The sequence below is a fragment of the Stenella coeruleoalba genome, assembly GCF_951394435.1.
Source record: "Stenella coeruleoalba genome assembly, chromosome: 16".
Lineage (NCBI taxonomy): Eukaryota > Metazoa > Chordata > Mammalia > Artiodactyla > Delphinidae > Stenella > Stenella coeruleoalba.
The window spans coordinates 60,222,357-60,249,931 of record NC_137162.1 but is presented as its reverse complement, the minus strand read 5'-3'; the positions used below and the strand labels follow the sequence as shown (position 1 = coordinate 60,249,931).

At 39.4% G+C, this 27,575-nt stretch overlaps 1 protein-coding gene across 6 annotated transcripts in view; it reads right to left on the bottom strand.

Annotated features, from left to right (window-relative positions):
* The window catches only part of ASCC1 (activating signal cointegrator 1 complex subunit 1), a 137,210-nt gene that overhangs the window by 73,942 nt on the left and 35,693 nt on the right, over nt 1-27,575 (bottom strand). For 3 of the 6 annotated variants that reach the window (XM_079900204.1, XM_079900208.1, XM_079900209.1), the window contains exons 1-5: nt 27,424-27,556; nt 25,770-25,914; nt 24,506-24,605; nt 20,539-20,636; nt 15,166-15,344 (exon numbers count right to left, since the gene is read on the bottom strand). In XM_079900204.1, coding sequence (XP_079756330.1) covers nt 15,166-15,344; nt 20,539-20,636; nt 24,506-24,605; nt 25,770-25,881 — 489 coding nt within the window. In that variant the 5' untranslated portion in view covers nt 25,882-25,914; nt 27,424-27,556. Of the gene's footprint in view, nt 1-15,165; nt 15,345-20,538; nt 20,637-24,505; nt 24,606-25,769; nt 25,915-27,423; nt 27,557-27,575 lie in introns of those variants that run through there. The other 3 variants (XM_079900205.1, XM_079900207.1, XM_079900206.1) reach the window with 1 other exon arrangement.

Here is a 27,575-nt window from a genome sequence, read left to right as displayed (position 1 = left end):
ATGATACAGCAATCCCACTGTTGGGAATATACCCAGAGAAAACCATAATTCAAAAAGACACATGCACCCCAATGTTCACTGCAGCACTATTTACAATAGCCAGGTCATAGAAGCAACCTAAATGCCCAGCGACAGACGAGTGGATAAAGAAGATGCAGTACATATATACAATGGAATATTTCTCAGCCATAAAAAGGAACAAAACTGAGCCATTTGTTGAGATGTGGATGGATCTAGAGACTGTCATACAGAGTAAAGTTAGTCAGAAAGAGAAAAACAAATATCGTACATTAATGCATGTATGTGGAACCTAGAAAAATGGTACAGATGAACCAGTTTGCAGGGCAGAAGTTGAGACACAGATGTAGAGAACAAACGTATGGACACCAAGGGGGGAAAGCCGCAGGGGAGGTGGGGATGGTGGTGTGCTAAACTGGGCGATTGGGATTGACATGTGTACACTGATGTGTATAAAACTGATGACTAGGGCTTCCCTGGTGGCGCAGTGGTTAAGAGTCCGCCTGCCAATGCAGGGGACACGGGTTCGTGCCCCTGTCCGGGAAGATCCCACGTGCCGGGGAACGGCTGGGCCCGTGAGCCATGGCCACTGAGCCTGCGCGTCCGAAGCCTGTGCTCCACAACGGGAGAGGCCACAACAGTGTGAGGCCCGCGTACCGCAAAAAAAAAACAAAAAACTGATGACTAATAAGAACCTGCTGTATAAAAAAATATATAAAATAAAATTCAAAAAAAAACTAATACTAAACTTGCTTTGGGTTATTTGTATGGAAATATGTTAATATAAATGTTTCAGACATTACATGGCAAAAAATAATCCATCAACAGATATAGATCTAGAATGCTATAATATTATACTAATGGATTAGCAGATAATGACTTTAAATAGCTATTATTTATAAGCTTAACTATTTTAAGGAAAACGTGAGGATACTGAAGAGGAAAAAGAACCATATCAAAAAGAAACAAATGGAACTTCAAGAGATTAAAAAAATAAGTGGAAAAATGAAAATTCCATTTGATGGGATTAACAACAGATTAGACGCTTCAGAAAAAAACAGTGAATTTGAATACGCAGCCACAGAAACTATCCAAACTGAAGCAGAGTGAGGAAAAAAAAAGTCTGGAAAGCAAATGAACAGAGCTTCAGTAATCTGTACACCAACATCAATTAGTCTAATACAGGTGAAATTAGAGTTACAGAGATGAGGAAAAGGGAAGAAAAAAGATATTTGAGAAAATAATGCCTTAAAATTATACAAACTTGGAGCAACATTAGCAAGATGGCACACTAAGGAGATCCAGGCCCTTATTCCCCGACAGAAACAGCAAATAAACAATAACATACAGACCAAAGCAGCTTTGGGAAAACTCCAGAAACCAATTAAAAATCAGCAACAACCAAGCAAATGCCTAACCAAAGGAAAGCTGCACTCAAAATGGTAGGAAATTTCATCTATCCTTTGCCCTACACCCCTTCCCTAGGACATTACAACAGGTCAGAAGGAAGCCACACAACTCCTGCTCCTCCATCAGGGCAGAAGGAAGAGTGAAAGTTGTTTGCAATGTTCTGGCTTGTTAGGAGGCTGCCTGAGGAACTGGTTTCTGTCTTGCCTAACTTGGAGTGTAGTTTGGAACAGTGGTATAATCTGGTTATCAGGTTGGAGGCCACTATAAGAAATGTTAATTACCTGCAGAGGGAGAGAAGGAACTACAGGAGACAGCAGATCTTCAGGTGCCTGGGGACAAGAGATTACAGGCAGAGGAATACAAGAGAACAACTAAAGCTCTAAGAGGAAGCACTGGGGTGAGACCTTAGAGAAATTAAGGCATTTAAAAGCAGCCGTGTGTGTGTGTGTGTGTGTGTGTGTGTGTGTGTGTGTGTGTGTGTGTGTGTGTGTGTGTGTCTGTCTGTGTGTGTGTGTGTACACACACACACACAGACACACACACACACACACATACAGGAGAACTGGAACAAAAGCACAAATACAGGCCAATGAAGATGCATCCTCAGAAAAGGTTTGAGAGGACCCTGAAATAAACCTGAGACAATTTAAGCACCAAAAAGAGAAAAAAATATAATTTATGAAATCACACGAATAACAAATAAATTTAAAAGTAAGGGGAGGGGCTTCCCTGGTGGCACAGTGGTTAAGAATCCACCTGCCAATGCAGAGGACATAGGTTAGAGCCCTAGTCCAGGAAGATCCCACATGCCACGGAGCAACTAAGCCCGTGTGCCGCGACTACTGAGCCTGTGCTCTAGAGCCCGTGCTCTGTAACAAGAGAAGCCACTTCAATGAGAAGAAGCCTGTGAACCGCAAGGAACAGCAGCCCCTGCTCGCTGCAACCAGAGAAAGACCATGCGCAGCAACAAAGACCCAACGCAGCCAAAAATAAAATAAATAAATTTATAAAAAATAAAAAGAGATTTTTAAAAAAAAAAATAAAAGTAAGGGGAGAAGGAAGGTCCCCTGCTTACAAAAGAATGTAGAAAGCTGAATACTAAATGTAGAGCAAGCGCTAGAAACATTTTGCAACCATCATGGTGAAGATCAGATAAGGAGCTTCCCTGGTGGCACAGTGGCTGAGAATCCGTCTGCCAATGCAGGAGACACAGGTTCGAGCACTGGTCCAGGAAGATCCCACATGCCGCAGAGCAGCTAAGCCCATGTGCCACAACTACTGAGCCTGCACTCTAGAGCCTGCGAGGCACCACTACTGAGCCTGCGTGCCACAACTACTGAAGTCCATGAGCCTAGAGCCCATGCTCCACAACAAGAGAAGTCACTGCAATGAGAAGCCCGTGCACCGCAACGAAGAGTTGCCCCCGCTCACCGCAACTAGAGAAAAGCCCACGTGCAGCAACGAAGACCCAATGCAGCCAAAAATAAATAAATTAATTAATTAACGAATTAATTTTTAAAAAATCAGGTAAGAATCACCAGTGGATGCTAAGCCTGGGGAATTTTTTTTTTTTAATTCCAGAGGTTCCAAAAAGCAAAACTTGTATTTGCCACATACTGGCAACTATTTTCATAGCATTTGCACTGTACTAGATATTATAAGTAAGCTAGAGATGATTTAAAGTATACAAGAGGGACTTCCCTGGTGGCGCAGTGGTTGAGAGTCCGCCTGCCAATGCAGGGGACACGGGTTCGAGCCCTGGTCTGGGAAGATCCCACATGCCACGGAGCAACTAGGCCCGTGAGCCACAACTACTAAGCCTGCGCGTCTGGAGCCTGTGCTCCGCAACAAGAGAGGCCACGATAGTGAGAGGCCCGTGCACCACGATGAAGAGTGGCCTCCGCTTGCCACAACTAGAGAAAGCCCTTGCACAGAAACGAAGACCCAACACAGCCATAAATAAATTAATTAATTAATTAATTAATTAATAAAAGTATACAAAAGGATGTGCGTAGGTTATATGCAAATACTATGCCATTTTATATGTGACTTGACCATCTGTGGATTTTGGTATCCACAGGGGATCCTGGAACCACCACCTACAGATACCAAGACACAACTATATTTGCATGTTCTTAGAGTATCTCCCTGCAGACTGCTTATTAGTTGCAAGGAAGATATAAAATACAGTTATTATACTTAGAAGCAATTTGGGCAATATCTTGACTAGATGTAACATCACGTACAAAAAACAGATGAATGCTGTATGTCCCCAGGTGTGATATCCTCAGAAGGACACAACATCACCTATGCAGTACTCTAACTGAGAAAACATAATATCAACTTAAACATGAGGACACATAAGACAAATGCAAAAAAGAACGCTCTGTTGTTTAAAAAAGGTTGGAAGGGATGCATTCTTCAAATATGTCAATAACATAAAAGTCAGAACGGCTATGAAATATTCCACATAAAAGAGGTTAAAGGGGACTTCCCTGGTGGCGCAGTGGTTGAGACTCCGCCTGCCGATGCAGGGGACACGGGTTCATGCCCCAGTCCGGGAAGATCCCACATGTCGCGGAGTGGCTGGGCCCGTGAGCCATGGCCACTGAGCCTGCGCGTCCAGAGCCTGTGCTCCGCAACGTGAGACGCCACAACAGTGAGAGGCCCGCGTACCACAAAAAAAAAAAGAAGAGGTTAAAGGGACATAAAAATTAAATGCAATTCCTGACCTTACCCTGGAACTTGTATTGGAAATATTATAAAGGACATTATTAGATAATACAGCACTACTGCATATGAGTATTCCTCATATTATTTTTTTTATACTTTTTATAAATTTGAAAACATTTCCAATAAAAAAGGTAGCCAAACATATTACACACAGAAGAACAAAGAATTACAATAGATTTCTTATCAGAAACTGTACAAGCCATAAGACAACAGAATAATGTCTTTATGGTGTTGAAAGAAAAAACTATCAACTTAGAATCCTATAACCAGTTAAAATTATCTTTCAAAAAAGAAGATGAATTAAAGATCTTTTTCAGACAAAAGCTGAGAGAAACTGTATCCAGCATCAGCAAACTTGAACTGTAAGAAATCTTACAGAAAGCTGTTTATATATAGAAGCAAGATTAATGACAATTAAAGAAAGGACAGGAGGGAGGAAATAGATGATACATTGTGAGGTTCTTAAATTATATGTAAAGTGGTGTAATATTATTTGAAGGTGATGGATTAAATACATATTGTAAACCTAACAGCATTTACTTAAAAATAAAACAAACAGGTGTAGCTAAGAAGCCAACAGCGTCAAAAATATGAAATTTCAAAAAACCCTAAATCTAAAAAATGATAGGAAAAAACAGGAAAGATAGGACAAAAAAATCACAAAATAGTAGATTTAAACCCACCTATATCTATAGTTACATTAAAAGTAAACAATCTAGTCATTCCAGTTAAAAGGAAGAGTTGACAGACCAGATTTTTTAAAATTCAACTATATGCTGTCTTTAAGAAACGTATTTAGAATACAAAGATAAAAATATGCTAAAAGAATAAAAATATATATATAATGAAAAATACTAATCAAAAGAAAGCTGGAATGGCTACATTAATATCTAAAAAACTAGACCTCAGAACAAGAAATCTTGTCAGGGATAAAGAGGGATGTTTCATAACTATAAAGGAACTGATTTTCCAAGAAGATATGAAAAAAAATGACAGAACTGAAAGGAGGAATAGATGAACTGAAAGGAGGAATAGATGAATCCACAATTACAGTTGGATATTTCAACAGTCCTCTCTCAGTAATTAACAGAACAAGTAGACAGAAAATCAATATGGATATAGATGACAATGATCACTAACACTCAGACAGCACATATAACATTTATAGATCAACCAAAAAACATCAGAATGTACATCCTTTTAAATATACACAGAACATTTACCAAGATAGATAATATTCTGTAACAGAAAACAGGTACAAATTCATTTAAAAGAATTGGAATCATACAGAATCTGTTATCTGACCAAGAGAATTAAGTTAGAAATCAGTAATGGAAAGATATCTGTAACAGTAACAAAAAAAATCCCCAAAAGGAGAAAACTAAACAACAAACTTCTAAATAACATGGGTGAAATAAGAAATCACAAGACTTAAAACCACATATGAATCGACAATGATCTCAAAAATGTTTACTTAAAATACCTAAAACACTAAAATACTAAGAAAGGTCTCAAATCAATGATTTAAGTTTCTACATTAAGAAGCCAAAAAACCAAGAGCAAATTAAACCCAAAGCTAAGCAGAAGAAATGCAACAAAAAAGATAAAAGCAGAAATCAATGAAACAGAAATGGACAAACAATAGAGAAAAATCAATGGAACCAAAAGCTTTTTTTTTTTTTTTAAAGACCAATACAATTGATAAACCTCTAGCCAGACAGATCAGGAATAAGAGAGTAGACACAAATTACCAATATCATCAATGAAAGAGGGAATATCACTTCAGGGCTTACAGACATGAAAAGGATAATAAAATATTATGAACACCTTTATTCTAATAAAATTCAAAAACTTTAGATGAAATGGACAAATTCAAAGATACAAACTACAAAAACACACTCAAGAAGTAAATAACCTGGATAGTTCTAACGACTAAATAAATTTAATTCAAAATTTAATTTAAAAACTTCTCAGAAAACTAAAGATCTAGATGGCTTCACTGGTGAATTCCATTAAACATTTAAGAAAAAATGATACCTACACAAACTTACACAAACTCAGAAAATAAGAAGGGAACCCTTCCCAACTCACTTTACTCATTTGGTATTGAATCATATGGTCAGTATTACCCTGATATCAAAACCAGATGAAGACTAAGAAAATGATATAAATGAACTTATTTACAAAACAGAAATAGACTCAGACATAGAAAACATACATGTTTACCAGAGGGGATAGCAAGGGGTGGGGGAAGTGTGTGTGATAAATTAGCAGTTTGGGATTAACATATACACACTACTATGTATGAAATAAACAACAAGGACCTACTGTATAGTACAGGGAACTATATTCAATGTCTCGTAATAACCAATAATGGAAAAGAATCTGAAAAAGCATACACACATAACTGTACACCTTGAATCACTCTGCTGTACACCTGAAGCTAACACACACACACACACACACACAAGAAAAAAAAAGATGAAGACGTCACAAGAAAACTAAAACCAATACTTCTCATGAACACAGATATAAAACTCCTTAATAATTAAGTTCTAGTAAATCAAATCCAACAATATATAAAAATGATAATACATCAAGACCAAGTGAGGGACTTCCCTGGTGGTCCAGTGGTTAAGAATCTGCCTTCCAATGCAGGGGACGTGGGTTTGATCCCTCATCAGGGAACTAAGGCCCTCATGTTGCAACTACTGAGCCCTCGCACTAACTAGAAAGCAGCCTGAGTGCCACAACTGCGCACCGCAATGAAAGATCCCACGTGCTGCAACTAAGACCCGAAGCAGCCGAAAATAAATAAATATATTTTTTAAAAAAGACCAAGTGAGGTTATCTAAGGAGCAAGATTAGTTTTAACATTACAAAATCAATTATGTAATAAAGCATATTTACACTATGAAGGAAAAATATATAAATCTCATAAATATTAAAAAAAGATTAACAGGGCTTCCCTGGTGGCGCAGTGGTTGGGAGTCCGCCTGCCGATGCAGGGGACACGGGTTCGCGCCCCGGTCCGGGAAGATCCCACATGCCGCAGAGCGGCTGGGCCCGTGAGCCATGGCCGTTGGGCTTGCATGTCCGGAGCCTGTGCTCCACAATGGGAGAGGCCACAGCAGTGAGAGGCCCACGTACCGCAAAAACAAACAAACAAAAAAAGATTAACAAAGTTTAATACCCAGTTGCGATTTTTTTTAATTCTCAGCAAACTAGGAACAGAATGGAATTTCCTCAACCAGCTAAAGGGCATCGGTAAAAAATCTACAGCTTACATTAAACTTAATGATAAAAGATTGAATACTTTCCCCCTACGATGATCAAGAACAAAGGAAAGAATGTCCCCTCTCACCACTTCTATTCAACACTATATTGGAGGTCCTAGCCATACTAAGTGAAGTAAGTCAGAAAGAGAAAGACAAATATCATATGGTATCACTTACATATGGAATCTAAAATGTGATACAAATTAACTTATTTATAAAACAAACTCACAGACACAGAAAACAAATTTATGATTACCAAAGGGAAAAGGTGATTGGGGAGAAATAAATTAGGAGTTTGGGATTAGCATATACAAACTACTATATACAAAATAAATAAACAAAAAGGTCCTACTGTATAGCACAGGGAACTATATTCAATATCCTGTAATAAACCATAATGGAAAAGAATATGAAAAAGAATATGTATATGTATGTATAAATGAATCACATTGCTGTACACCAGAAACTAACAAAACATTGTAAATCAACAATACTTCAATTAAAAAAAATAAAAAAGACACCACCAAATGCTGGCAAGAATGTGGAACAACCTAAACTCTCATATATCATTTGTGGTAGGAAGAGGCACCACCACGTTGGGAATAGTTCTAAGTTTTCTATAAAACTAAACCTATATCTGCACTTGATCCAACAATTATACTCCTAAGTACTTGCCCAAGAGGAATAAAAACATATACTTAACACAAAGATTTTTGTACAAATGATTAAAATAGCTTCATTTATAAGAGCCAAAGACTAGAAACCACCCAAATAGTTGAATGGATAAACAAATTTTGGTACATTCATGCAAAGGAATATACTTAGCAATAAAAAGAAATGAACTACTGTAACACACACCAACATGAATGATGTTCAAAAATGTTATGCTGAACAAAAAAAAAGCCACACAAAACACTATATACTGGGGACTTCCCTGGTGGTCCAGTGGTTAAGACTCTGTGCTTCCAATGCAAGGCGCGTGGGTTTGATCCCTGGTTGGGGAACTAAGATACTACATGCTGCACAGTGCGACCAAAGAATTAAAAAAAAAAAAGACTATATACTGCATAATTGCATTTATATGAAATTCTAACAAAGGGAAATCCAGTAGTAACAGACAGCAGATAAGTGGTTGCCTGGAATCACTAGTAGGAGATGAGATAGCAGGAAGTGGCTGCAAAGAGGTAGTGTAAGGGAATTTTGGGGGTGATGGAAATGTTCTACATCTTGTTTTTGATGATTGTTGCACTGCTGTACATGTCTGTCAAAATTCATCAAAGCATACTCTTAAAATGGGTGCATTATATTGTTTGTAAGTTGTAACTCAAAAAGGCAGATTTTTAAAATAAAATGGAAAAAACTATCAAAAATTTTTAAGTTTACATTCCCTTAACCCATGTATTCCAGTTCTAAGAAATTATCCCAAAATGTACCTCAAAGAAACCATCAGCCAAGAACACAAAGATGCATTTACAAAAATGTTCTTTATAGCATTATTTAATAGAAATAATTTCTTTCAATGGTCCATCAATAGGGTATTAATTAAATAAGTTAGGGTACATTCATAGACTAGGATACTTCATAGCAATTAGAAGCAGCAATTAGATTTACTTATATTGACCTGAAACATGTTGTTAAATCGAAAAAGTAGGGAGGTTCCTAGTGGCTTAGTGGTTAGGATTCCAGGCTCTCACTGCTGGGGCCCGGGTTCAGTCTCTGGTCAGGGAACTGAGATCCCACAAGCTGCATGGCGTGGCCAAAAAAAAAAAAAAAATCAAAAAGGTAGTTACAAAACAGTGTGTGTAACTTAATTTTAATAAATGTATATAATACATACATATGTAAATTCAAAAACGTATGAGCCAACTTTATACCGAGATGTCATCTTTTTCTTATATGTAAGAGAATGTTGAGACCACTCCTATTTTAGAGATGAAGAAACTCTCATCAGAGATGTCAAATGAGTGTCAGAGAAATCAAAACAAGACTGAGGGCCACATAGTCTTTCAGGAAACAACTGCTATCTCAATGAACAGGCATACATTCTTCAAAGTTTCTACAAAGGAACTCTGCTAAGTTGGAAAAATAAAAGCAGAGTACCAGGGACTTCCCTGGTGGTGAAGTGGTTGAGAATCCGCCTGCCAATGCAGGGGACATGGGTTCGAGCCCTCGCCCGGGAAGATCCCACATGCCCTGGAGCAACTAAGCCCATGCACCACAGCTACTGAGCCTGCGCTCTACAGCCTTCTAACCACAACTACTGAGCCTGCGTGCTACAACTACTGAAGCCCACGTGCCTAGACCCCATGCTCCACAACAAGAGAAGCACCGCAATGAGAAACCCATGCACCGCAACAAAGAGTAGCCCCGCTTGCCGCAACTAGAGAAAGCCTGCGTACAGCAACAAAGACTCAATGCAGCCAAAAATAAATAATAAATAAATTTATATTAAAAAAAAAGCAGAGTACCAGTGGAAAACGCCTACATGGTTTTACAGTCATCTGTCGTTCTAACATCAGAATGAAATTCAGTAAAAACCTTCTTCCATATAGTAAGTAGATAGGGCTTCCCTGGTGGCCCAGTGGTTGAGAGTCCGCCTGCCGATGCGGGGGACGCGGGTTCGTGCCCCGGTCTGGGAGGATCCCACGTGCCGCGGAGCGGCTGGGCCAGTGAGCCATGGCCGCTGAGTCTGCGCGTCCAGAGCCTGTGCTCCGCAACGGGAGAGGCCACAACAGTGAGAGGCCCGCGAACCGCAAATAAATAAATAAATAAATAGATAATGGTCCCTTATTAACTCTTTTATGCTGTGCTTACTTCCCTGCTGTTAGCAGGACTTGATTTAAAAGCAGGAAGGCATATCCTGAGAAAACCGTAATTCAAAAAGAGTCATGTACCGAAATGTTCATTGCAGCTCTGTTTACAATAGCCAGGACATGGAAGCAACCTAAGTGTCCATCATCGGATGAATGGATAAAGAAGATGTGGCACATATATACAATGGAATATAACTCAGCCATAAAAAGAAACGAAATTGAGTTATTTGTAGTGAGGTGGATGGACCCAGAGTCTGTCATATAGAGTGAAGTTAAGTCAGAAAAAGAAAAACAAATACCGTATGCTAACACATACATATGGAACCTAAGAAAAAAAAAAAAAAGGTCATTAAGAACCTAGGGGTAAGACAGGAATAAAGACACAGACCTACTAGAGAATGGACTTGATGATATGGGGAGGGGGAACGGTAAGCTGTGACAAAGTGAGGGAGTGGCATGGACATATATACACTACCAAACGTAAAATAGCTAGCTAGTGGGAAGCAGCCACATGGCACAAGGAGATCAGCTCGGTGCTCTGTGACCACCTAGAGGGGTGGGATAGGGAGGGTGGGAGGGAGGGAGATGCAAGAGGGAAGAGAGATGGGGATATATGTATATGTATAACTGATTCACTTTGTTATAAAGCAGAAACTAACACACCATTGTAAAGCAATTATACTCCAATAAAGATGTTAAAAAAATAAATAAATAAAAAATAAAATAAAATAAAAGCAGGAAGAAGACAATGTCAGTATGGAGTCTCCCTGAAAGCAGGAAGGAAGTACTTTGGACTGATTAAGGCCAGCATGACATTCATAGTGGCCAATCTCATTCCAGCTGAGTTAAAGTAATCATTCCAATATTTGCTCCCTGTCAGCCCTTGTCAGGATCCAAAAGAAAACTGAGAAACTGTTCACACATATACACACACACACAGAAAGAAAAAGGCTAATTTATTATGATCTGCTTGTCAAATATCAAGTATTTGTAATACTCCAAAAAATAAATAATCACTGAGCTTCACTAAGTGGTATTAACAAGGCAAAACAACTCCAAAACTTACCAGCACCACCCCCACAAAATTTACCAGACCATACTGAAACTTCCGCTTTTTTTTGAAACACCTTTATTGGAGTATAATTGCTTTACATTGTTGTTAGTTGCTACTGTATAACAAAGTGAATCAGCTATATGTATAGATATATCCTCATGTCCCCTCCCTCTTGCATCTCCCTCCCACCCTCCCTAACGCACCCCTCTAGGTGGTCACAAAGCACCGAGCTGATCTCCCTGTGCTATGAGGCTGCTTCCCACTAGCTATCTATTTTACATTTGGTAGTGTATATATGTGCATGCCACTCTCTCACTTCGTCCCAGCTTACCCTTCCCCCCGCCCTGTTCTCAAGTCCATTCTCTACATCTGTGTCTTTATAACTTCAGCGTTCTTGATCTTCTCCTACCCGACCCTCCACTCCCACTGAGAATGAAATCATCTTGCTATGAAATGTTAAGAGGAAAAAAGATACTGATGGTTTACTAATGACAATTAGTAATATTCTGATGGTTTACTAATCATATATATGTACGCATACACATATATATAGTATTTGTGTATTGAACTTATAAACGTACCTTTGTTCAAGCACATAAATGCCAAAGAAGTCATCTAAAAATAGATTATACAATTCTATACTGTCTACTCACATTTGCCCAGTCTGAATCTTCTCACCATCATAGCCTCCTTCTTAAATAATTAAGTTGACCAACTGTCACCCCCTGTCCCATAAAAGTACTTGGATTCTAATACTTCTATATCTGCATACCTATATCTCACTATATTCTAAAACCTAGGACCCAGCTTGAGCAATGTGGACAGGACAAACAAGAGAAGGGAAAAAGAGAAGGAAGAAAGGATTTTGTAAAAATTTTCACCAAAAACATTTTCACTGACCTTGCCCACAGCTATCAAATATAGCACTCACCTACTCTGAATACCCCAAGTAATACTAACAATTTTAACCTAACCAGCCATAAAAATATCAGGAGTAGCAGTCACCATTTATTAAATGCTTATTCTGTATCAAGCACCATGCTGAGTACTATATGTTATCTCATTTAATCCTTCCTACAACTCTCCAAAGCAGGCTGTAAAAATTTGGAGAGGTTCACTTGCTCAAGTCTACACAGATAGAGGAATCCAGAATCAGATGTATGTCCATCTGTCTCAAGAACCAAAATAAATAAATAAATAAATACTAACCACACTTCTATTTTATTCCACATGCTTTTATTCCTCTCCTTATTACAAGATTAAGAAAACAGAGCATGGGGCTTCCCTGGTGGCGCAGTGGTTAAAAATCTGCCTGCCAATGCAGGGAACACAGGTTCGAGCCCTGGCCTGGGAATATCCCACATGCCGCAGAGCAACTAAGCCTGTGTCACACAACTACTGAGCCTGTGCTCTAGAGCCCGTGAGCCACAACTACTAAGGCTGCATGCCACAACTACTGAAGCCCAGGAGCCTAGAGCCTGTGCTCCACAACAAGAGAAGCCTGCGCACCGCAAGGAAGAGTAGCCCCCGCTCGCAGCAACTAGAGAAAGCCCGCATGCACCAACGAAGACCCAATGCAGCCAAAAATAAAAATAAATAAAATAAGTAAATTTTAAATAAATAAATAAAAAGAAAGCACAGCATGGACATCCATATGCAAAAAAATGAACCCCGACCTAAACTTTACAACTTACACAAAAATTAACTAGGTCACAGATCTAAATATAAAAAAGCAAAACCATGAAAATTCTAAGGGAAAACATTTGTGACTTGGGGTTAGGCAAAAAGTTCTTATATATGACATCAAAAGTTCAATCCATAAAAGAAAAATTAATAAATTGCACTTCATCGAAATTTAAAACTTTTGCTCTGCAAAAGTCACTGATAAGAGAATGAAGAGATAAGCTACAGACTGGGGAAAATATCTGGAAATCACATATCCTTGAAAGGACTTGTATCCAGAAGATATATAAAAGAACTCTCAAAACTCAACAGTAAGAAAACAGTTTTAAGTTGTGTAAAAGATAATACCTCACCAAAGCAGATAAAAGAATGGCAAAAAGGCACATTAAAAAAGATGTTCAGGGCTTCCCTGGTGGCACAGTGGCTGAGAATCCGCCTGCTAACGCAGGGGACACGGGTTCGAGCCCTGGTCTGGGAGGATCCCACATGCCGCAGACCAACTGGGCCCATGAGCCACAACTACTGAGGCTGCAAGTCTGGAGCCTGTGCTCCACAACAAGAGACCGCAACAGTGAGAGGCCCGTGCACCGCGATGAAGAGGGGCCCCCGCTCACTGCAACTGGAGAAAGCCCTTGTACAGAAACGAAGACCCAACACAGCCAAAAATAAATAAATACATTTAAAAAAAAATGTTCGACATCATTAGCCATTAGAGAAATACAAATTAAAACCACAATAAGAGGGACTTCCCTGGTTGCAGAGTGGTTAAGAATCCGCCTGCTGGGCTTCCCTGGTGGTGCAGTGGTTGAAAGTCCGCCTGCCGATGCAGGGGACACGGGTTCATGGCCCAGTCTGGGAGGATCCCACATGCCGCGTAGCGGCTGGGCCCGTGAGCCATGGCCGCTGGGCCTGCGCGTCCGGAGACTGCGCTCCACAACGGGAGAGGCCACAACAGTGAAAGGCCCGCGTACCGCAAAAAAAAAAAAAAAAAAAAAAAAAAGCATCTGCCTGCCAATGCAAGGGACACGGGTTTGAACCCTGGTCCGAGAAGATCCCACATGCCACAGAGCAACTAAGCCCATGCACCACAACTACCAAGCCTGCGTTCTAGAGCCCACGAGCCTCAACTAGTGAGCCCAAGTGCTGCAACTAGTGAAGCCCGCACACCTAGAACCTGTGCTCTGCAACAAGAGAAGCCACCACAATGAGAAGCCTGCACACTGCAATGAAGAGTAGCCCCTGCTCGCCGCAACTAGAGAAAGCCCACACACAGCAACAAAGACCCAATGCAGCCAAAAAAAAAAAAAAAAAACACAATAACATATCACTACACACTTATTAGAATGGCTAAAATGAAAATGCCAACACCACCAAATGCTGGCAAGGGTGCAGAACAATTGGAATTCTCTTATGCTGTTGATGGGAATGCATAGTACAGGCACTCTGAGAAACAGTTTGGTAGTTTCTTATGAAGTTAAACATATACCTACCATATATCCCAGCAATCCCACTCCTGGATATTTACTTTAAAGAAATGAAAACTATGTTCACATAAAAACCTGTACACAGATGTTTATAGTAGTTCTATTCATAACTGCCAAAAACTGAAAACAAATTAATGAGAGGGGACAAATTAGTGAAACATACCACAACTCGGATGAACCTGAAAGCCAAAACCAATCTCAAAAGGTTACATACTGTATGATTCCACTTATATGACATTCTCAGGAATACAACACTATAGTAACCAAGAAGAGATCAGTGATTGCCAAAGTATGGGGTGAGGAAGAGGTGACTGTAAGCGACAACATGAGGAAGTTTTTGGGGGGAGTAGAGCTCTTCTGTATCCTGATTGTGGTAGGTGGCTACAGAAATCTATACATGCGTTAAAATGCATAAAAATACACCCACAAAGTGCAGAATAGTGTGGATATTAGGATGATCCCTTTGTGTCTTCAACATCCTTTAAAGGATATTTCTGTAACATAGAAACTTATGTGCTTATATGTCTATATATTTTTTGCAGTTCAGAATTAAAAGAAACCGTTAGAAATGGTTCCCTTTTTCAGTGGGAGAAGAGGCTTGTATCTTTCTACTGTTTGAATTATGAGTCATTTTTGTACTCTTCTTTATATTTTTTTCTTTAACTTTTTGTTTTGTTCTGTTTGCTGCTTACCATGGAGCACTTCTCCAGTACTTCCTCCTGGAACTTCAGAAATCGCTCCTGAACCTCAGCTTCATTGAGGAAAAAGGCAAGGAAGTGAGTGAAGGGCTGCTTTCTTCTAAAAGTGAGCAAAAGAACATCAATCCGAGTTCGGGCTGAAATTACACCACTTCGATGCTGGCCAGTGATTACTGTAAGCAAAAAAAAAAAGGCAAATATTAAAATGCTCAAGGACCATCAAATGGTTGTAAAATAGGTGACCTCTTGAAACTGTCAGCTCTGGAGAATAAAATTGTCATGAATGTGTACATAATTCTGAACAGGGGACAGTACCAAGGGTAAGAAAGCTGTTAATGAATTCAGTCTAAGCAGAATGAGGTTTAAAAACAGAATAACCTCAAGGCCATCTGATGAAGTAGAGAAATGAGTTCAAAAGCTACAAGCAATCCCTCATACCTTGCTGGTATGAATGTAAAATGGTACAGTTGCCATGGAAAAGTTTGGCAGTTCTTTGAAAAGGTACACAGAAAAATACCATGTGACCCAGGAATTCACTCCTAGATAGAAACTCAAAGGAAGTAAAAACAGGTGTTCAAAGAAAAAACCTGTACAGGGACTTCCCTGGTGGCACAGCAGTTAAGAATCCATCTGCCAATGCAGGGGACACGGGTTCGAGCCCTGGTTCAGGAAGATCCCACAAACCACAGAGCAACTAAGCCTGTGCACCACAACTAATAAGCCTGTGCTCTAGAGCCCTCGAACCACAACTACTGAGCCTGCGTGCCACAACTACTGAAGCCCATGTGCCTAGAGACCATGCTCTTCAACAAGAGAAGCCATTGAAATGAGAAGCCCACACACCTCAATGAAGAGTAGCCCCCACTCGCTGCAACTAGAGAAAGCCTGTGCACAGCAACGAAGACACAATGCAGCCAAAAATAAATAAATAAATAAAATTTTAAAACCTGTACAAATGTTCATAGCAGTTCTGTTCACGAGAGCCAGAAGGTGGAAAAACACAAATGTCCATTAACCAATAAGCGAATAAATAAAATGTGGTATTTCCATACACTGAAATACTACTCAGCCAAAAAAAAGGAGTGAAGTATTGATACATGCAAAAACATGGATCAATCCTGAAAACATTGTGCTAAGTTAAAGATGCCAGACACAAAGGCCACGTATTGTATGTTTCCACATATAGTAAATACCTAAACAGACAAATTCAGAGAGTCAGAAAGCAGATCAGTGGTAGCCAAGAGCTGGGGAGTAGTGAGGAATGGGGAGTGATTGCTTAATGGGTATGGGGTTTTCTTTTTGGGTGGTAAAATGTTCTGGAACTGGACAGTGGTGAAGGTTGCACAACACTGTAAATATACTAAATGCCACTGAATTCAACACTTTAAAGTGGTCTAAATGGTAAATTTTACGTTGTGTATATTCTACCATTTAAAAAAAGAACAATATATCACACAGAAATTAAAATAACAATAAAAAGTTAAGAACAAAAAGAGTGGAGCTTTCTGTCATGTAAATTTTACCTCAATTTTTAAAAATACTGTGGCAGAATTTTTAGTGATTCACTATAGTAAAAGAGCAGAAGAGAGTCTACTACAGTATATACAATCCTACCCTAACTGTATGAAAATAAAAGGTTAAAGTAAAAATTTTATCTATATCTGTATTGTATGTATGAATATCAAATTTCCACGCCTTGGTATAATTTGGTCTTCTTTGGTCTGGGCTGTCTTTACACATATGTAAACGAAAATAGGGGAAAAAGCCACAAAGCCTTAACACCACTGTCTGCAAAGAAAAAAAATCATTTAGGGATTACACAACCTCTGTTTAAGCAGAGATTAAACTTCTAGGTTCCAGAACTGGCAGTGCTTGGTCCAAAACAGAAACTAAGGAAAGGTGCACAAGATAGGAACAATGAACAAAACTGGCATTTTAACAGACTATTTATTAAAGAGGAAAGGACAGACTTCTGAACATAAAATATTGAAGTATTAACTCTAATAATAGCAAAATGTGCTATGTACTTTCAAGACCACAAAGCTTGTTCCTTCCAAGCAACTGCAGAAGTTAGGACAAACAAATGGAATTATTTCTTTAATACTTCCCATTAAAGCACTTGAAACTTTCTAAAGAACAACCTATCTATTTCTTAATAAGAATGAAATTATCATACCCATTTCGTTGTAGAGAAACAAGATGGAAATTTCTAAGAAAAGAAGTAAACTATGAATGAATTAATTAACAGAAAGCCTAAAAACTGTTTGCCTAAGTAAAAAATTGACATAAGTAATAACCAAAAAATGTAAGAAGCTGAGATATGATATTTTCTAATGACATCATTGATATTTTCAAATAGGATCCTTTGAGAATCCAAAAGACTCAGATGCCCAGTGAAGGGAAGTATCCTAGCAGGCATTCAAATAATGTGCTATAGAAATACTGACAAAGGAGGATTCAATGGTAAACTGGGACAAAATTAAGGGAAAGTAGAAATTATAATTATTTCTGCAAGAGACAAAATATGGTGAGAAAATAAAAGGAAAAGGGATGGAGGAGATGGAAGCTTAAAATTCATGTTTATGTTTTATTTCTGTAAAAATTTAGTACAATATGCTAAATCTATTATTTTCCATTAAGAAGGTGGTTCAGTAGAGAATAAGACTAATAAGACATTTTCATTTTTTAACATAGAAAACTGAAAAGGGCACTTCAAAGGTGCTCAGGCTGATTTCCAGAAAAAGATTCAAAGTTGAGCAAACAATTACTAAAAAGCAAATATGATGAGGTTAGAAATATTCTAAAATATTAGAATATTATATCTGAGAGGACCAGAATTTACATGGCATGGGTCTAAAGACTACAATAAGGGATACAGAGAAAGAAAACAATTAAAGGCATTGATGTGAAACTTTAAAAAAACCAATTGCCTAACTACAATGACAACAACACTTTAAAAGCATCTTCTTACATCCCATTGCCTGAGACTTCAAAACAGACCAGACCAGATCCTTATCTAGAGGACAAATTAAAACCTACTAGATCATTTTCTTCTCTAGTTTCTCTAATTTAGGAGAGGCAAAAGAAAATAACTAATTACAGCATATACCACACCAATGCACCGGCAGTCGTGATTTCACAGCACAACCCAATTTACTGTAAGCAATAAATTTGATTTTTCTATATACTTTACTTCCCTACAAGACCATAACCAGTTTATCCTCTTCTTTTTCAGTTAAATTAGTTCCACTAAATTCTTACTTTTAATGATTAGACACACTTATTTTTCACACTTAAATATTTGTGCTTTCTAAGTCAAAATGGAATCTTAACAACCTGTCTAACCTTTTCTGAATAAGTTTTGGAATGACTCCAGTATCTTAAAATGGCTAAGGTCTCTACATTTATAGCATGTTATAATTTTTACCAAAATAAAAATTATTATCCATCTGTTGCTATATGCATAGAAAAAATGCAGAACAGATTCAACTATTAACAGCAATTATGGCTGAGGTTCATAACACAAGAGACTTCCCTTTATACTTTATATATAATTTCTACAAGTTTTTGTTTTTGAAAGCATGTATTAATTTTTAAATCAGGAAATAAAAAGAAATAAGCTTTAATGCAATTAATAAAATTACTTCAATATTTGTAACTTGAACTTTAACACTTAAGGTAAGACCCAAGTTTTTTGTTTTTTTTTTTTTTTTTTTTTGCGGTACGCAGGCCCCTCACTGTTGTGGCCTCTCCCGTTGTGGAGCACAGGCTCCGCGGCCATGGCTCACGGGCCCAGTGGCTCCACGGCATGTGGGATCTTCCCGGACCGGGGCACAAACCCGTGGCCCCTGCATCGGCAGGCGGACTCTCAACCACTGTGCCACCAGGGAACCCCAAGACCCAAGTTTTTTTAACTGTAATTCTAAATATTTATTTCAGTGAGAGTCCTTCAAAAATGTCATTAGGGACTTCCCTGGTGGCACAGTGGTTAAGAATCCACCTGCCAATGCAGGGGACACAGGTTCGAGCCCTGGTCCGGGAAGATCCCACATGCCGCGAAGCAACTAAGCCCGTGTGCCATAACTACCGAGCCTGTGCTCTAGAGCCCGTGAACCACAACTACTGAGCCCACATGCCACAACTACTGAAGCCCGCGTGCCTAGAGCCCGTGCTCCACAACAAAAGAAGCCACTGCAATGAGAAGCCCGTGCACTGCAACGAAGAGTAGCCCCTGCTGCTCACCGCAACTAGAGAAAAGCCCGCATGCAGCAACGAAGACCCAACACAGCCAAAAATTAATTAATTAATTAAAAAAAAAATGTCATTAAAGTCCTAAAGCTAAAGTTTGCTGAAGTTACCAAGGGGCTGGGGAAAATTCTAGCACTTCATTGTCCAAAACAGGAGCCCACACACAGCTAGTTAAATTAAAACTTAAATGAATTAGAATGAAGCAGTATTTAAAATTCAGTTCCTCAGTCACACTAGCCACATTTCAAGTAATCACAGTCCCGTGTGGCTAGTGGCTCCTGCACTGGACAGTGCAGATACACAACATGTTCACGATCACAGAAAGTTCTCCTGGACAGCACTGCTCTAAAGTCAACTGCTACTTATCCGCCACAGTGATTATTCTTACACAGCACAAAATGAAAAGAGTACTTATTTTTTTCTCCTAAGACTTAATACAACCTATGAGTGATTATGGAAAATGGATTATTGGAGGCTGCTGCACTTATTCGACATTGAAGAAGTCCTACTGCTTTAGGATGAGTTTTTTAAAATTCTGTCCCTCCAGTGCCTCTCACTCAAAGCCACTTTACAACACAAGCCTATGCCCTTGGTTCACATTGTTGCTTTAGTACAGACACTTTCTGACGTAATTTCTATTGCTAAACTACTCTTCCTCACCTGACCAGTTATTTGAATCAGGTTGTTGTTTTAATTATTATTCTTACTATTTCCTTCCTAGTCTACAAAGCAAGATAAAAACAAGAGAACAATATGGAAAGGTCCGAACTTTATTTCAAATTTGCTGATCCCACTGGTTTTCTCTAATTCTAACTTGAAATAATTCACAACTTCATTTCAAGCTACTGAAGCATGAAAGAAATTTCCTCGTCCACAACAAAATCTGGAAGCTTTATTCCATCAGTGCGTGGTGAAGTATAAAATTAAGGCCCAGGTACTTAATCAAGTTAAGGTTGTATGACTACATCTTTCTTCATTTGGGAGACTGACACTGATATAAAAAGGCCAATAGCTACAGAACCACATAAAAAATATAGTCACCAAACACCTCAGTTGGGTCACATTATTCCATACACACACACAAGTGATTCCAAATATAACATACATATTGGGTCTCACCAATTTCTCCTTCTTGTCCAGGCTTAGGAATGCTTATGGAAGTTTTGGTCTCCACTTCTAGTTTCTTCCTAGTGTCGCCCCTCTTTCCAACTATATGCCTATAATATAAAGAAAATTAATTAACGTAAATCAAAATGTTCAAGAATAAAGAACTCCATCATGTTTAAATCATACGTGGCCAGAGACACTCCCTCATAGAAAAGTGCTTCAGTAAAAACTCAGTATCTGTAGGGGAAATTACAAATCATACAGCTTTATAGAACATACTGCATTACACTCATTGGCAAAATGATATCCTACAGCCAATTCAACCACATAGAAAGAATAACTATGCTCAATGCCTGCTTGCTTCTCAAAACTATATTCAGAGACTTCCCTGGTGGTGCAGTGGTTAAGAATCCGCCTGCCAATGCAGGGGACACGGGTTCGAGCCCTGGTCCAGGAAGATCCCACATGCCGCGGAGCAACCAAGCCTGTGCGCCACAACTACTGAGCCTGGGCTCTAGAGCCCGCGAGCCACAACTACTGAAGCCCACGTGCCTAGAGCCCATGCTCCACAACAAGAGAAGCCACCACAACGAAAAGTAGCCCCCACTCGCCACAAGTAGAGAAAGCCCGCGGGCACCAACAAAGACCTAACACAGCCAAAAATAAATAAATAAATAAAAAACTATATTCAAAATCTGGGTCTGCAGTTCAGTGAAAGGAAAGCTGGCACAGTCTCACAGGGCACTTGACTGGGTCTACAGTTTGAAGGGGGAAAACCTCGTTCTCTTAGAGAGCAAATTAACTACATTATGAGTTCATCCTAAGGGAATTATCCTTGATTAATTAAATAAAGGTAAAGAGCTTAGCAAAGAGCAGGGTTCACCAGTCAGGACAGATTCAAGCACAGAGAGTAAAGAGGTAATCCTCAGGTTGAATTCAAACACATAGGCATGTTTTGTTTGGGAGAGTTCACCTAAAAATTGGGAAATTTTACCTAAAAATATAGATTTCTAAGTTCTTTTGAAAAATTGGGAGATCTGACTACTCATGGCAAAAATAGGCTGGAACATGAGCACGTTCCTAAAAATGGAATATGAGCTCATCACAAACCCTGTCCCTCCCTACTGTCTTTCACTGACTGCACCTCAATCATCTGCTGGCTCATTTGCATTACTTGCCTGGGCCTCCTAGCATAAATAATTCTGACAATCCAAGGTTATCTTCTGAAACCCACAGTAATTAGATGTGTTAAAGCAAATGAGACTGCCGGATCCCAGGAGAAAAGTTTCAGAGTCTATAAAGCACTAAGAGACCATCACAGGACCATAAAGTTAAGAGATAAAACTTCCTCATCAACAGTATTTCAGCTTCTATGATTTCAATTACAGTATCCAACAGCATGGGTGACTATGTCTAAAACTCTGCATTTGTTTTTTACATGGGGATAACCAAGCCCGGTTATTTCCATTAAGGTCTACTGTAGTAAGCCAGATTTTTATAAAACAAGATGTTTAGAAGAGGACGAGAACTCCACAGTTTCAATGTGGTTTTTCTCTGTGTTGGGCTAGGGACTGTGCAGCACCAACTCCATCAGGCCCTTGCCTTTCCAGGCCTTATCAACAAGCGGAGCTTTCAACCAGGCTCCTGTTTGTTAGCACGTGGCTAGTGGACAAACTTACCCTAAGTAGTTGGCTCAAAGTGTTATTAATAGTCCAGGCACCTTAGGGAAGTGATTGAGGTTAAAGACGCTTTAGAATCAAACCTTGGGCAAGTCATTTAACCACTCTAAATCTATTTCCTCACTTATAAAAATGGAGTGAATAATACCTAAGTAACATAAGGTTGTTTTAAGGATTAAATGTGATCATATATAAAAGGGCTTCCTAGTGACTGACACATAGCTCAGTACAGCCCATGCCATCCTCATTAAGCCCATGACAGCATCCTTACAGTTAAGAGTACCAGACCCAAAAGAGGTTTATATGGAAAGTCTAAAACACTCACTACAATAAAAGATATGCAGTGAAAGGGTGACTCCTTTATTGAATATGTAAGTGGAAATTCCTGCCAGATCAAGTGGTTCTCAATCTTGGCTACACACTGGAATCACCTGGGGGGCTACAAAAACTAATGATGCCTGGGTTCAGCTCCCAGAGATTTGGACTCAACTGGTCTGGGGTGCACCTAGGTATCAGGAATTTTTAAAGCTCCCCAGGAGCTTTAAATGTGCACCTGAAGTTGAGAACCACAGTATTAGATCCAGTCCGTGGACACGTGTATCACCATTAGGCTTTGATTATAAATTACTTTGGTTAAGTAATCTCTTCCTTGATCCAAATAACCTTACATAAATGATTCATAAGAAAGAAATCTTCCTTGTATGACAATTGTTTCTCAATAAGACAGGAAAGGAGGAAGGGAGGAAGGAGTCTTCCTAGTAAATATTGTCTATTAATTAGGATTTAGCAGAACCAATACCTAATCTAAATTGCAAGTCATCTGGAACAAAATGAGTACTTAGAATATATAGAATTCAAAAGGTCATCAAGTTAGAATCAGATATTTAAGGAATCTTTACACACCTTAGCAGTAGCAAATATATACATTAAGGAAGACATGTTGTATTGATTTTATCAGGAACCTGAGCCACAACTTTCTAAAATCATGTTTCTTAGAAGAAAATGTCACCAGAACCTGAGAGAAAAGTGAGCTGTCAGGATTAACATCTGGTTTCGCATTCAGCCACATTCCATAAGAATTTCATCCTTAATAGGTGTTTCAGAAGATTCTCAAGGTTGACAAAAATGAAACTACTTGCCTCTTGGAGCTTAAAGGTATATGATTCCATATTTGTAGATCTCCTCTCATAGAGGATCAAGGACAGACTTTATTCATCTGGTACAATACAGAAAAAAAATCTATGACTTCCCAGACCAGCCTATCTCCAGAGGCACAAGCCCAAAAGAAGCCAGTCAGCCACATAAGCTAACCGTATTAGTGGTTAATAAGAGACAGAATGTGGTCCATCACGCAAGCAAGCAAGCACAGACTGAAGGGATGGCAAAGCTTCCAAGCAATTTACATATAACGATAACTCTGGAAAAAGCACATCAGTATTTGACAAGCATTGGAGAATAACAGGACACATTCCTACCTTCAAGAAACTTCCCATCTAGTGGGAAAAATATCAAATAGCACACAAATAAATATAAACATAAGACTGAGAAATGCTACAAAGGAAAAGTAGAGGGTGTTATGAAAACGTATAGTAGGGTAATCAATGTGGCGGTGGGGATGTCGGTGTCAAAGCAAGCTTCCCTAAGGAAGGAGAATAAAACTAGCTAAGGAACAGGAGAGATTGAAAGGCAAAGGGAACAGCATATGCCAAGGCTCAAAGGCAGGAAGGAACACGGCACATGTGAAAAACTGAAGAAAACCAGTTAAGCTTAAGTGCGAAGCCAGGGAAACGGTGGTGTGAACTGAGACTGAAAAATCAAGGCTGGCTAACTCATGTTCAAGATTTTGGCCACTGCTCTAATGGAAGAGAATTCCATCTTCAGAGGAAGGATGTTAATGGATTTCAAGCAAAGGTAGTAAAATAATCAGGTTTGCCTTTTAAAAAGATCATTCCGCCCTCAATGTGAAGAACTGATTGGAAGAGAGAGCAAGAATCAATGTGGAGAGACCAGTAAGTAGGCTACTTGAAGTAATTCACAGACAAGGCAGCAGGGTGGCTGTAAAGAAAGAGATAAGTAGATTCAAAAGATATTTAAGAAGCAAAATCAACAGGACTTGGTGACATATGTGAAATGATGAAACTGATCTACAATCAGTCCTTAGAAATTCTAGGACATTAAACCCTAAACCATTTTACCACTAGTAATCAAGCATTGCAATAAGTGTGGAAAAGAGAAGTATCTACTTCCTGCTATGTTTCCTAGAAATGCCTTCCCATGAAGCTGCCGGGGGCCTCACTCACTTGTAGAGCAGGCTGGGGGCCTTCAGAGTACACCGGAAACCTTGCGGGGTCTGCACCACCTCATAGCCTTCACAGGACTCTTCTGCACACTCCACGAGACCTGTAGAGAAATGGTAACATCTCGCTCAGAGCTGCTGCTCTATGGACAACAGTCTGCTTTCTCACCAGCTGTCCAACCACTCTCAAGGTTTAAAAAAAGCAATACACACACAAAAAAACCAGTCATACACTTTACACTACAGAACACTGATCTGATATTCCTTCTGACCTGCTCTTAGAAGAAAAATAAAGAATAAAAAATACATGACTATTTTAAATCTTCCAATCTTGGAACCGTGGAAAAGGAGTATTTACATATCACTATTTAACTGTTTTCTCCCAGAAAGCTAAGAAAGTAAAATTTTTTGTACTGTTTTTTCTTTTGGAGATGTGTTTCATGTAACATAAAACTCATCCTCTTAAAATGTACAACTCAGTGGTTTTTAGTATTAAAACACAAAATCACTTCAGTGAATGAGGTAGGAGTGATACTGGAGAACTTACTCCATACAGCCAAGACAAAGAGAAAGGAGGAGTGTGAAATAAAGGAGCTCAAGGCCCCAAGGCAAAAGGGAAACAGCGGGGAGGACCAAGGGGAAGACTATTCCCCAAGGTTTAGGGCCTAATGGAAAAGCTTACAAACCGAAAGGAAAAGGAAGCAGAGAACCTGAAAGGCCCTATTTGTGCATTAAACCCAAGTCCAAGTTAATCAGCCTGAAAATATTGCCCATCTCAACGGTTTAGTTTACTTCTTAAAAATTATCCCTATTTTAAGTAGTAATAATGTTGGTTGTGTATTTGAAACTGCCTGTATATGACTGCAAAGAAGAAAAGAAAAATTACAACACAACAGTAATAATAACAACAGCTAACACTGGGCACATGTTCATTTATTTCAATAATTTATAGAAATTACTTCATAGCTTTACAGATAAAAGAACTTCATTTGCCACAGATTATTAATGGTTAATATTAAGTTAACTAAAATTACCCCATATTACATTTAAGCCTCTGCACAAAGATGAGACACAACCTGATGTATGAACTGAGAACACCTCATCAAACTCACTCATCTGTCCCCTCAGACGTCAACACAAAGGGAGCTATAAGAGGCCAAACATCTCAAATTTCAGTGCTCACACAGAAATACACTGAAACAAAGAATTGCTTCTACAATACGGAGAACATTTTACTTCTAATCTGACCAAAGATCAACCAGGATTACCTTGATAACAGTCATCATCTTCGTCTTCATGTTGATAAGTCTGCTCTTGGATGGGATTCTTCCTGTAAACCCGTCCACCAATTCTTATAAGCTGTGGACGCAGAACTTCCATGATACTTTCTCCAAACAACAGTCCTGTGGAATACTGAAAAATAAACCATCACCTTACCTTTTGTTTTAATCATAAAACCCTACCTCTATTATGTGGATCTTTAAGCCTAAAAGGACATAATTGGGCATCAGTTCACAGTACATCCTAAGCAAATGCAGCATTGTTTCCACTAGATTTCCCCTATCTAGAAGCTGTTTTAAATCAATTGCTGCATTTTCCACTACTACTCCACTCCTGGCACACTCTAGACAGTAATTTGTAAGCTATTCAGCATTCCCCAAAAAAATGATTAAAAGATACTGAGCCCATCCATGACTTTGAAAGAGAAACTATAGATCTCTTCATTACTTTAACCTAAAGAGAGTAAAATGCAACCTTCTGTGCTTATCTAAACATTTGCAAAGTGTCCTACCCTCACTACTTAGCACGACCTTTAAGAGAATTAGGGATATTTAAAACACTTATCCTCAAGGGGAGGACATAAAAACCCCTAAATTCTTTTAGAGGTGCTAGAAATATATACCCAACAATTAGATCCAGTTGCCTATCAAAACAAAGTTAAAATATGACTTAACCAACATGGTTCTCTAAACCAACACATTGCTGAGGGGAGGAATCCGACTTCCGTACGTAACTGCTCAAAAACTATACATCACTCACAGAGAAGCCAAGTTTCCAGTCACCATTTAATGAATCAGTAATTTAGGAAACAAAGGTTCCTTACGGGTTAGCTGTGGTTATGTTTAACCAGTGTTTCTACCACGTATGTTAGATGGTCTTGAAGTTCAAAATAAAAGAGTTCCCCCCAAAAAAATCAATCTTTACTAAATACACTAATGCTCAATCCAATCTCAGCAAGTAAGTCACTTTAATTGGTAATCTGCTTACAGAACCAAGAGATTTCGTGTTGTGAAAAATAACAATATAAAAGGTAAACAGACTTGAATGTCGGAAGAGGGGGCATAATTAGCAATAGTTTAAAGACGCCATACCCTAGTGCCCAATTTCCCAGGACCTCTCACACACAAAAAAAACCTCTCCACAAAAACAGACTTTAGGGCTTCCAGGGCTTCCCTGGTGGCGCAGTGTTTGAGAGTCCGCCTGCCGATGCAGGGGACGTGGGTTCGTGCCCCGGTCCGGGAGGATCCCGCATGCCGCGGAGCGGCTGGGCCCGTGAGCCATGGCCGCTGGGCCTGCGCGTCCGGAGCCTGTGCTCCGGAGCGGGAGAGGCCGCAGCGGTGAGAGGCCCGCGTACAGCAAAACAAACAAACAAAAAAAAAACCAAACTTTAATGTTAAGGTCGGGCCTCAGACTGAGCTCTGGGGGGAAACAGGGTTGTCTCAGACAGGAAACCCTTTATCTGCCTTTCCTCTACGGCCCTGGGCTACGAGACTGCTCATTAGGAATGACGGGAAAATAACCAATTTCACCCTGCTTCGCGGTGGTTTGGAAAGAGAAAGAGAGACGAAAGCAGAAGGCCTGCAATGTCGTGGGGGGAGATGAAACCCTGAATCATAAAAGCGAGCAAAATAAAACGAGTACGTCAAAGCGAGCGAAGAGAAACTGGCTCCACTGCGGTAGGAAAACCCCCGTAGGCACGGCAAGCGAAAGACCCGGAAGGCCTCTTCGAGAACGCGTTCCCAGAGCCTCTCCGCCCCGACCACGCCCACCATTGCACGGGCACGCGCACGCCG